The sequence below is a fragment of the Dipodomys merriami genome, unplaced genomic scaffold, assembly GCF_024711535.1.
Source record: "Dipodomys merriami isolate MVZ:Mamm:240054 unplaced genomic scaffold, mDipMer1.0.p SCAF_125, whole genome shotgun sequence".
Classification (NCBI taxonomy): Eukaryota; Metazoa; Chordata; class Mammalia; order Rodentia; family Heteromyidae; genus Dipodomys; species Dipodomys merriami.
The window spans coordinates 1,873,769-1,885,864 of NW_027202549.1; the positions used below are offsets into that span (position 1 = coordinate 1,873,769).

Consider the following 12,096-nt stretch of genomic DNA (forward strand, 5'->3'; position numbering starts at 1 on the left):
TCCCTTTCTCCTCTCATTCAGATATCTGAACCGAGGCTAATGATAGTTACAGTTTTTTTTGTTTTTTTGTTTTTTTTTTTTTTTTTTGTCGGTCGTGGGGATTGAACTCTGTGTCTGGACGCTGTCCCTCAGCTCTTCAGCTCAAGGCGAGCGCTCTACCACTTGAGCTACAGCGCCACTTCCGGTTTTCTGGTGGTTTATTGGAGATAGGAGTCTCACGGTCTCTCCTGCCCGGGCTGGCTTTGAACCGCGATCCTCAGATCTCAGCCTCCTGAGTAGCTAGGATTACAGGCGTGAGCCACCGGCGCCCGGCTTTGATAGTTACAGTTTTTGTGTGCTCTCTCTTTCTAACAAGCTCTTCAGATAGTTCTGTTAATCAAAAATCTGACAAAATACTGACAGCAAATAGAATGCTTTCTTGTTAGGCTTCATACCTTAGGTAGCTTCCTAGCTGTGTAATATTGGTGTTTTGTTTTGTTTTTCACCCACAAAATGGAGGTGACATCAGCACCATTAGGCTGCTCTAAGGTTTGAATGAGATAAAGCATGATGCATACACCCACCAAAAAAGCACTTAGCACACAGTGTAAGAGGATACTAGATATAGAGGGCATGGATATTTGGTAAAAATCAAGACTGAAATTCTTTCCCAAATGACTAAAGGATGGAAGATGGACAATAGGTTCATTAAGGGCTAGGCAGAAATCATGATCTTAGAAGAGGGGTCTAACTCCACGATTGCTCATGCAAAATGAGTGACGTTGGTTTCTAGCTGGTGTACATTCATATGTACGCAAGTGTGTGACGGTATCCCATGAGTACTCAATGTGCAGTAGATGATATTTTGATCCTGCCGCTTCAGCTTCCTGGAAGCTAAGATTGCAGGCACATGCCTGACATTGTAGAAGGACTCTTCTTTCCAATAAAAATTTAAGCAACAAAACAGTTTACACAAGCACTAACAATCCAGTGTGAACTAGCATTGTAATCTTCTAGACAACACATAATAACTACGACTGAGCTATATACACACTCCCTCCTTTTACCTCCACAAGAAAATAATGGAGCTTACCTTAATTCATCCTGCATTTCTGCTACCTGATCCAATAAAAGACTCAGTCGGTCCCATCTCATATTTTTACATTCCTTATGGAAGTCAAAGGCAATGTACCTACCAAAAAAAAAAAGATGAGGAACTTGACAAGAAAGCATGCATTTTTCTTTTACAAATAAGATGTCTTTATGAGAACATAGATATTTCTTACAAACACTAGGGCCTATTTTATTCTGGACTTACTACTAATACACATAGATACACAACACTCTCATGCTCATAGCTATGGATATATATATATATAATACACACAATATATACATATACACAGTACATACACTAACAGACACATATAAACACACCCACACTTGTTTCAGAAGTAGGGGAGCAATGTAGGCTAGAGTGCTGTAGTGAGGGGTGCACACTGAAGGGCACAGTCCAACTAAGGATGGAGTGTTTCTTTATTCTCTTCCATTGTGTGCAAAAAAGTATTAATAGAGTTCCTTTTTGTTGTTTTCCAAATTAAATTAAGATGCTCAATTGTCAGACTCAATCTGGCACTCAGAAGATTAGGTTGAGTATCTTTCAGGCTCTAGGGGTTATGAGAAGTACAGAGGTGACAGAGTCTCTATGGTGTCAGAGACTGGTCATCCTAGCAAAGAATCACCCTCCACTCTCACTACTGATACATTGTACATGTGGCTCTACTTGGTTTCATGAGTTTCTGTCTTTACTCTGCGATGCTAAAAACTCCGAATTCCTTCAGACAACTCTAGGGGCAAAGAATACCTACGGGAACCTTCTGAGACAGAGGGCTTTCACCAGGGGTTTATCGTGGAGACCAAAGGCAAAACTTTTTTTCCCCAGTACAAACATGCTGTACCCCAACTAGAGAAATTCAGGCTTTCAGGCCTGATGACATAGAGCTGTTGAACTGGATGAGAAAAACTTACATTTTTCTCCTAGGTTCGCTGTATTATTCCATTTAGTGAACTTAATTGTTTACACAGGTTACAGCAATTTCTCTCCTAAGTAATGCAGTATCTTTGTTGTTGTTGTTTTGTTTAGGAAGGGAGTTTTTCCCAAATGTTCATGGGTACTTCTTCCTAAAGCATACCCCCACCCCACCTCCCATCTCAGTTTCCTGCCACAGTGGGCTGTCTTATAACTTCCCACCTTTACATAGCTAACTCATGTTTCAGGATCCCCAGCTTTTCACAAGAATGCATGGGCAGTTCAACGATTGCCTACTGAAGAACAGGACGGGGAAAGGTGCTACTCCAGACAGGTTCACTAGGTAAGACCTGCACAGCTGCAGCTCAGATGCTAACAAATAAAAGGCCCACCAACAATTGGAAAGTCTTGACAGAATGGCTACTGCCTCAAAACGCTTCCCAAGGAGGTACCTGATCATTCCACTTCCCAAGGAAGACACCATTGTGGCAAAGGTCTGCTCAAGAGGCTTCTCTGAGCCCTTCTGGTTTACCTGTAAAAAAAATAAAAATAAAACACCATAGCTTTCAGTTTATTTAGAGAGAGAGAATGTTATCAGGTCAATAGCAAGGAAGCTCTCAGCTCTTTCTGGCAGAGAACCATTAATTTTAAAAGGAAGTCGGGGAACAGTAGCTGTCTGAACCAGTTTTGCGAAAGCTCTGCAGAAACAAAAATTTTTTTGTTGTGTTTTCTTCCCCCCAGTCATGGGGCTTGAACTCGGAGTCTGGGCACTGTCCCTGAGCTCTTTCACTTAAGGCTAGCACTCTACCACTTTAAGCCACAGCACCCTTCTGATTTTTGAGTGGTCAGTTGGAGATAAAGAGTCTCACAGGCACTTTTCTGCCTAGGCTGGCTTTGAACTGGGATTCTCAGATCTCAGACTCCTAAGTAGCTAGGATTAGAGGCAGGAGCCAGCAGCGCCCAGCAGAAACAATGGTTTATAGCAACTGACTAAATACCTGATCAAGAAGATTGGCAAAATAACTCTCTAAACTAGGAAAACTCTGTGGTGTTTTTATTTATCCTTCTTCCACTTCTCCCCAGGGTGAAAAACTTAAGTCTTCAAAGAGCAGTAACCTTGCTCTTAGTTCCCCTTTGCTGAGCCAGGGAAATCAGGCCAGACCTGCTTTGCAAATACACCTATTCTAATCTGGAAGACTTTATTATCTCATCTCTGTCTTGCATAACTGTTGAGAACAGGTGGGAAAAATACTAAGACACTCCTTGTAAAAGTGGCGACAGGACTATAAGAAAACCAAGGCCTGGAGCAAGAGATTTTGGATAGAAGCATACAACAGAGCACCTAAAGCTTGTAGAAGGAGGGAAGGGAGAGCATTCAAAAGAAGCAATGTACATGAAAATGGTTTTTAAAAGCTACCCACATATTTAGGCAAGAGGCATTTACACAAAAGTCCTAAACGACTTTAAAATTTTCCCTCAGACAACTCTTTCCCTGTTGGAAAAGAATGGGAGACAGGGTTGTTCTCTTGATTTGTTTTGTTTTTTTTTTCAATTTTGTTAAGACTTTTTAATTACTAGAATTCACTTGGCCACACATTAACTGAATGCAGCAAAAGGAAGAAAGACATCAAATGAGCATAAATGACAAGGAAAAATCTTTGCTGAAGTAGTTCAGAAGAGTCTTGCAGTCAGGCACCTATGGCTCACACCTGTAATCCTAACCACTCAAGAGGCTGAGATCTGAGGATTGCAGTTTGAAGCCATCCCAGGAAGGAACTACCCTCCAGAAAACTGGAAGAACCACCGTGACTCTAAGTGGTGGAGTGCTAGCCTTGAGCAAAAAATTCTCAGGCTCTGAGTTTGAGCCCCATGACTGACAAAAAAAAAAAAAAAAAAAAAAAAGGAAAAAAGAAAACTCTCGCAACAAGTAGATTATTACAATCTTTAACAATCAAAATGAAAATAGCAAACTCTGGGAAAGGAGAAAACTGACTTCCAGTTACCACACTGTAAATTGAACACATAATTTTTTTAAAAAGGACAAGCCAGGCGTGGGTGGCTCATGTCTACAATCCTAGCTACTCAGGAGGCTGAGATCTGAGGATCATGGTTCAAAGCCAGCCTGGGCAGTAAAGTCTGTGAGACTCTTATCTCCAATTAACCACCAGAAAAACAGAAGTGGCACTGTGGTTCGAGTGGTAGAGCACTCACCCTGAGCATAAAGAGGCTTGGGGATGGCACCCAGGTCCTGAGTTCAAGCCCCTAGACCAGCAAACAACAACTACAACAACAAACCCTCGAGGAGAGGAGAGGAGAGGGAAAGAGACAGGGAGAAAGAAAGAGAAAAATACAAGAGCCAGGCACCAGTGGTTCACACATGTAATCCTAATCCTAGCTAAACTCAGAACTGACTGAAACCTGGAGGACTGAGGTTTGAGGCCTGCAGGGACAGTAATCTGCAAGATTCCCCCAATTAATCAACAAAGTGCCTAATGGAGGTATGGATCAAGTGGCAGGGCACCAGTTGTGAGCAAGAAAGTCCAGAAAGGCCCTCAATTCAAGCCCCAATACCAGAAAGGAAGGGAGGAGAGTAGGAGGGAAAAATACAAGAAACTTACCAGATTGATTATGATTTGTTTTCCATAAATAATTACTTGTGAATCAAAATGCCTTTGGAAACCATCCATCTAGAGGGGAGGAAAGGTATATTATTTACAAAGTTAAATTATTGAAAAAACAATTTTTTTCAGTTGTGGGGCTTGAACTTGGGGACTGGGCGTACTATCCTTGAGCCTCTTTGAGCTCAGGACTAGCGCTCTACCGCTTAAGCCACAGCACTACTTCCAGTTTTTGAGTGGTTAATTCAAGATAAGAGTCCCGGGGCTGGGAAGGTGGCTCAGTGGTAGAGCACTTGCCTTGCATGCTTGAGGCCCTGGGTTCAATTCCTCAGCACCACATAAGCAAAAAAGAAAAAAGCCAGAAGTTGACCCCGTGGCTCAAGTGATAGAGCGCTAGCCTTGAGCTGAAGAGCTAAGGGACAGCGCCCAGGCCCAGAGTTCAGGCCCCATGACCGGACGCGCCTCCACCCCCCCAAAAAAGAGTCCCATGGGGACTTTTCTGCCCAGGCTGGGTTTGAACTGCAATCCTCAGATCTCAGCCTCCTGAGTAGCTAGGATTACAGGCGTGAGCCACCAGCACTTGGCTTTGAAATATTTTTTAAATAGTGCTTTTTAAACATTTAAAATGTTTCTCTTTAAATGTCCGATTTCTATGCTGAATGATGTCAGGATGGGGACTGTGTCTTCTGGATATGCTATATACCACTAATAAATACTAGTAAGCCATTTTACTCTGAGCTACAATACCACATTTTAATTCTGCATACAACCTCAATCGAATCTACTAAGTATTCTAGACAGCACAAGTTGCAAATCTGGCCCTGCCACTCCATCACTGTCTAGCCACCCATCTGCCATATCTAACATGTCATCTATTTAGGGTCTAAAAGATACCAAATTCTCATTAACAGGGAGTAATATGTGCTCTATAGAACTAAAATGCTACCTCAATTCTATTTTTAGTCAAAGAGAAAGAAAATGCACTGAAGATACATACATGATTTGCTACTTTGTTGATCTGTGGCAATGGTTTGTACTTGAGATTGGGTCTTTGAGACCAGAAAACAGGTATTGATCCTCGGGTCTAAAAGAAAAGAAACATATAGTAAGAAAAAAACACAGACACAGACACAGACACACACACACAGACACACACACACACACAGACACACACACACACACACACACACACACACACACACACACACACACACACACACACACACACACACACACACACACACACACACACACACACACACACACACACACACACACACACACACACACGTCCTTCTCAACTTATTGTCAGCAGTACAGGTATTAATACTTTCGTAAAGGAAAAAAATAGTACAACCTCCTAGCTATGACAGTGGTCAATATGAACACACTTAAAGTTCAGATTTTGTAGGAGGAATATGCTCATAAAACAAATTTTCCTCCTAACTTCATATGCATAGGACATGTATAGATAATGCCCCTAAACTAAAAAGAAGTCCCACAAGGGAAGTTAACAACAAAGTTAACTACGTAACTTGGCGTTCTCAATGGAGGATGTTTATGAATATGTGCCTTATGTGTATGTAGCTACTAATACCGCAGAGAAGGTAGTGTGATCAACTCCATAGGGAGGCAGCAGAGGAGAAGTATTACATCACACTGACATATAAAGAGGGGGAAATAGTGCTGTAGCTCACAGTGGTAGAGCACTAGCCTTGAGTGCAAAAGCTCACAGTGCCCAGGCCTTGAGTTCTAGCCCTACAACCAACCACAGCAGCAGCAACAAAAAGAAGTAAAAAGAGGTATCACTACCCCAGGTTAAGTGCACAGGGTTAAAGAGAGGAGTGTGGTGCTAGATTTCCATAACTTTCAAATCTCCTTCCCTAATACCTCTCCTTTAGGGATTTCATTTACACACTGGTAATGTCTGCAGGGGCATGCCAGATTAATGAACACCCTTTTATTAAGTAAATTTTTTTCTACTTTGTAGACAAAGATAGGACCTAAGAAAGAAGAGGAATGGGAGGGAAGGAAGGAAAACCTCAACATGACCAGTAAGTACCATCAAGCAGAAAAGACACCTGACTGCTACATAGAAACATGAACTTTACCTGTACAAATGAAGCCTTGCTACCATTGTAATGCACAATTTGCTCTGTTTCTACAAAGTTAGCTGCATGGCCTTCAGAATCAATTCCTAAGTTAAAAAAAAAATTATGAGCTAATTATTTAGTATATAAGAAACATTTTCATTCATTCAGCTTAACTTAGAATTAATTCAGTTCAAAGTAATGGAAAAGTACTTATAAAATAAAAAAAATTCAAACTAATATATATAGTACAAGACCAAAAGGCTGCCATGCGCCAGTGGCTCACACCTGTCATCCTAGCTACTCAGGAGGCTGAGATCTGAGGATCTCGTTTCAAAGCCAGCCCAGGCAGGAAAGACCCTGAGACTCCTATCTCCAATAAACCACTAGAAAACCGGAAGTGGCGCTGTAGCTCAAGTGGTAGAGTGCTTGCTTTGTGCTGAAGAGCTGAGGGACAGCACCCAGGCCCAGAGTTCAATCCCCACAACAGACAAAAAAAAAAAAAAAAAGACCAAAAAGCTAATAGAAACTCTCTTATTTAAATAGGGCGAGGAGCAATAAGACCATTAAAAAACAGACTAGTTGGTTGTCTTTTTTGGTAGTGGGGCTTGAACTCTGCGCCTGGGCACTGTCCCTCAGCTCTTCAGCTCAAGGCGAGCACTCTACCACTTGAGCCACAGCATTACTTCTGGTTTTCTGGTAGTTAACTGGAGATAAGAGTCTCACAGACTTTCCTGCCCAAGCTAGCTTTGGACCACAATCCTTAGATCTCAGCCCGCTTGTCATTTTTTAATATATTCAAATTTCCTCTAAAAAGTACTCAAAGCCAAGCACTGGTGGCTCACGTCTGTAATTCTAGCCACTCAAGAGGCTGAGATTTGAGGACCAGGGTTCAAAGCCAGCCCAGGCAGGAAAGTCCGTGAGACTCTTATCTCCAATTACCCACTAGAAAACCAGAACTGGCATTGTGGCTCAAGTGGTAGAGCGCTAGCCTTGAGCTGAAGAGCTGAGGGACAGCATCCAGGCCCAGAATTCAGGCCCCCCAAACAACAAAAAAAAAAAACAACACAACTTTGTGATATGTGTTTAAGTTACTGAAAACTGTACTGAGTTCAGCTGTACTTTCAGGAATCCAGCAAACACCTTAACTCCTGGTAGAGTGCTTGCCTAGCATGCATGAAGCCCTGAATTCAATTTTTCAGTACCACATATACAGAAAAAGCCAAAAGTAGTTCTGTGGCTCAAGTGGTAGAGTGCTAGCTTTGAGCAAAAGAAGCTCGGGAACAGTGCCCAGGCCCTGAGTTCAAGCCCCAGGACTGACAAAAATAAAACATAAAAACAAATCAGTCTACAATGTTACATGAATATTTGCAAAGTAATTACAGTAGCTGGAGAAGGCTTACACTAACTAGCATATCAGGCTACCAAATAATAACACAAAGTACAAAAGGTTAGTTGTATAACCTATGACATCCCAAGACAAACATCAGTGACAGACATGACCCACTTTTGAAAAACTGACAAAAACCCATCTCACCTCTTACGTAATAGCGCACACCAGCTCTGAAACAACTCCTCCTGGAGATGAGAATCCAATCAAAGTATTTTCCATTAATAGAACATGAGTGCATAGTAATAACTTAACTATGTTAAGAAAAAGATAACGTAGAAAAATACATACTATCTTTAGATTTGATTTGAATCTATTTACTCTAGCAAGAATGCTTTAGGAGAGTAAAGGATAAGAAACTATGCACATCTCCTCAGTACTATAAACTTCAAAGGTAAAGGTGTACCAAGTCAGCACACCTATAATGACTTATGACCACAGTGAAGCGCTTTACTATAGTTTCTACTTAAATGTTTTCCATCACTGATACCTTCATCCACTTCCTAAATGTACAGAACTGAGTACTAATCATGTCACCAAAAATCTTACTCTGAATGAAAAATGTAAGATAGATTAACCTTCAAGAGAATGAAAAGAGGAAGAGGAAGAGAGAGAAAAAAGAACATGCAGGCTACTACAGGGCTTCAGTGGCTCATGCCAGTAATCCTAGCTACTCAGGAGGCTGAGACCTAGAGGATCATTGGCTTGAAGCTAGCCCCAGCAGAAAAGGCCACAAGACACCATCTCCAATGAACCAGCAAAATGCTAGGTGGAGGGAATGGCTCAATTGGTAGAACATCATCTGCAAGCAAGAAATCCAACTGAGAACTCAAGGCCCTGAGTTTAAACCCCCAGGCCAGCTCTTGCTCTCTACACACACACACACACACACACACACACACACACACACACACACACACACACACACACACACACACACACACACACACACACACACACACACACACACACACACACACACACACACACACACACACACACACACACACACACACACACACACACACACACACACACACACACACACACACACACACTCTCTCTCTCTCTCTCTCTCTCTCTCTCTCTCTCTCTCTCTCTCTCTCTCTCTCTCTCTCTCTCTCTCTCTCTCTCTCTCTCTCTCTCTCTCTCTCTCTCTCTCTCTCTCTCTCTCTCTCTCTCTCTCTCTCTCTCTCTCTCTCTCTCTCTCTCTCTCTCTCTCTCTCTCTCTCTCTCTCTGCATTTGCATTATGGCTTTTCCCTAAGCATTAAGATTGTGTTCTATTGTCATTTTTCCATCACTGTTTTCAAATTTTACTTCTCTCTCAAGATACTGGTCACCATAATTCTGGAGCCCAAGATTTTATATTAGTAGTCAGGAAAGACTTCATGGGAAGTCATTTTCTTTAAATCACCAGTCTGAAAATGCTTGCATAGAGATGGTAATTCATTCTGGAGAGTTCATCTTTTTTTTAATGGTTGTTTTTAATTAGTATGGTAACATTTTACAACCCCAAGTTTAATTTTCTGAATAGTTATTTCTACCAACCCTGAAATGCTCTTCCCATGCCAGATTTGTTACTGTTTCTACAACTGCCTCATAAGATGTAAATAAAGCCTGCTAGAGTACCATTATATAAGGATACAGCCATGTAACACTGGAAGAGCAAAGCGATGGACCTGAAACAAAAAAACACAGTTTGAAGAATGAGCATACCTGAAAAATAAATCAGTAAATAAAACCAGAAGCATTGTGTAGGATTTGTTTACACTCAGGGAAGTAATAGATAAACATAACTAGGTAGTACATTCATATATAACTTTTTTTTCTTGTAACTGTCCTAGGGCTTAAATTTGGGACTGGACACTGTACTTGAGCTGTTTTGCTCAAGGCTAGCACACTTTACCTCTGTCATAGCTCCACTTCTAGCCTTTTGGTAGTTAATTGGAGATAAGTCTCACAGGCTTTCCTGCCCGGGATGGCTTTGAAGCATGATCCTCAGGATCTCAAGCTCTTTGAATAGCTAGCATTAAAGGCATGACTAGTGGCCCAGCTATAACTTGTCATTTTAAAGAAAAGTCTATTGTTACATCATGTATGCAGTACAATGGTTGGGGCTTGGACTGTCACCCATTTTGGAACAATAGTAACATGAAGTTGCAGAAGGATTATGTCCTTCCTGAACTGTTCATCGTCTCTGCCTATAATAACTTTACTCTTCCTGGGGAAAAGACTGTCCATGCAAACAGTCTACAGCTCAAGCTATGCTTTACCCAAAAGCATAGCAAATGGCAGGAAACAAAATACTACCCAGTCATCAGTGGCTGACACCTGTAATCCTCAGGAGGCTGAGATCTGAAGATTACAGTTCAAAGCCAGCCAGGAGGAAAAAGTCCATGAGACTCTTATCTCCGAGGAACTATTCAGAAAAAGCCAGAAGTGGCACTGTGGCTCAAGTGGTAGAGTGCTAGCCTTGAGTACCAAGAGGCTCAAAGAGAGTGCCCAGGCCCTGAGTTCAAGCCCCGGAATTAGCAAAAAAAAAAAAAAAAAAAAAAAGGGGGGGGAAACAAAACACACAAATCTACTTCCCTGAAGGTTGTGTGTGTGCGTGCATGTGCACAAGTTCAAGTGTCTTTCCAGCTGGGCCTGCCTCTTGTGCCCATTTGTGTAAAGGAAGGACAGACCCTAGGGGCATCTGGGTATGTCTGCCCTGGGTACTGAAGGCAGTCACATGTCTCCAGGAAGACATGTGCAGACATAGCACTGGCCCCTCAATTCTTCATGAAGGCTTCTGTGTTATGGTTCAAATCTTAAATGTCTTTCAAAAGCCTTGGTTAAAGACCATGCCTTGAGAACAATTTGGCGATGGCTGAGACTTTTAGGGGGTATCTAGTGGAAGCTAATTAGGAGTTAGGCATGGAAGGAGACATTGGACCCTACATTGGGGGGTCTATAACCAGCTGTTACTGGTGCTGGCCCATCCCCCTCTTGCTCTCTACAAGGTGAGCAGTCTGCTCTACTGTGTGCCCCTGAACTTGCTCTTCTGCTCCACCCCAGGCTCAAACACAGGGGGAGCCAGCAAATAATGGGTCAAACCTGGGAAATCATGAAGCAAAACAGACATTTAATCTTTTTGTCTGTTTATTATAGCAACAGAAAGCCATCACGGTAGAGTAGCACAGGAAAAAATAAGGTTCTTTAACCTAGAGTAATATGAGAAGGTAGAACTGGATCAAAGTATAAATATTACAGTTAAACTGGGCACCGGTGGCTCACGCCTGTCATCCTAGCTACTCAGGAGGCTGAGATCTGAGGATCGTGGTTCAAAGCCAGCTCAGGCAGGAAAGGCTGAGACGCTTATCTCCAATGAACCACCAGAAAATCAGAAGTGATGCTGTGGTTCAAGTAGTAGAGCCCTTGCCTTGAGCTGAAGAGCTGAGGGACAGAGCCCAGGCCCAGAGTTCAAGCCCCATGACCAACAAAAAAAAAAAAAGAAAGTTAAATCAGAATTACCCAAATCCCTGGTAATTCAATAGTGATTTATAAAATGCATTCAAACTTGGGTATGCAGACTTGAGTGATGGTGCATTACCTCCAACTGAGCAGACAGCTCTCTAAGAAGATGTCCATTCCACACAAACCGTTGATCTGCCTGAGGAAAATTTTAAAACTTAGTAAAATAGCTTGAGTGTCCCCAGAAAAAAAAAATCGCCCCCATCAATGCTTTCATATGGGGGCTACAAGCAGGTTTCTTTGACACACCCCAAACAGAACACATTCTGCTCCCTCAAAACCACCATTTCTGTCTCTACCTCATGCCATTCAGAAACCTGGGAGGCCTTCAGGGTCTTTTTCCCTCTTACATTAGGCAATTGCTAAGTACTAAGTCTCCTTCACAGCACAGCTGTCCTACAGCTCTACTCTCAGCATCCCTGGTGAACACTCAGCCAGCTCCCTGGCCTCCAGTTCAGGTGGCGACTCCCAAACTG

The 12,096-nt window shown here is 42.2% G+C and overlaps 1 protein-coding gene across 1 annotated transcript in view; it reads right to left on the reverse strand.

Moving 5' to 3' along the window:
* The window catches only part of Sacm1l (SAC1 like phosphatidylinositide phosphatase), a 33,740-nt gene that overhangs the window by 8,127 nt on the left and 13,517 nt on the right, over nucleotides 1–12,096 (reverse strand). The window contains exons 6-13 of the mRNA XM_070017622.1: nucleotides 11,700–11,759; nucleotides 9,753–9,786; nucleotides 8,254–8,355; nucleotides 6,738–6,823; nucleotides 5,624–5,710; nucleotides 4,627–4,695; nucleotides 2,457–2,540; nucleotides 1,073–1,167 (exon numbers count right to left, since the gene is read on the reverse strand). Of these exons, the coding sequence (XP_069873723.1) occupies nucleotides 1,073–1,167; nucleotides 2,457–2,540; nucleotides 4,627–4,695; nucleotides 5,624–5,710; nucleotides 6,738–6,823; nucleotides 8,254–8,355; nucleotides 9,753–9,786; nucleotides 11,700–11,759 (617 nt within the window). The remainder of the gene's footprint in view (nucleotides 1–1,072; nucleotides 1,168–2,456; nucleotides 2,541–4,626; nucleotides 4,696–5,623; nucleotides 5,711–6,737; nucleotides 6,824–8,253; nucleotides 8,356–9,752; nucleotides 9,787–11,699; nucleotides 11,760–12,096) is intronic.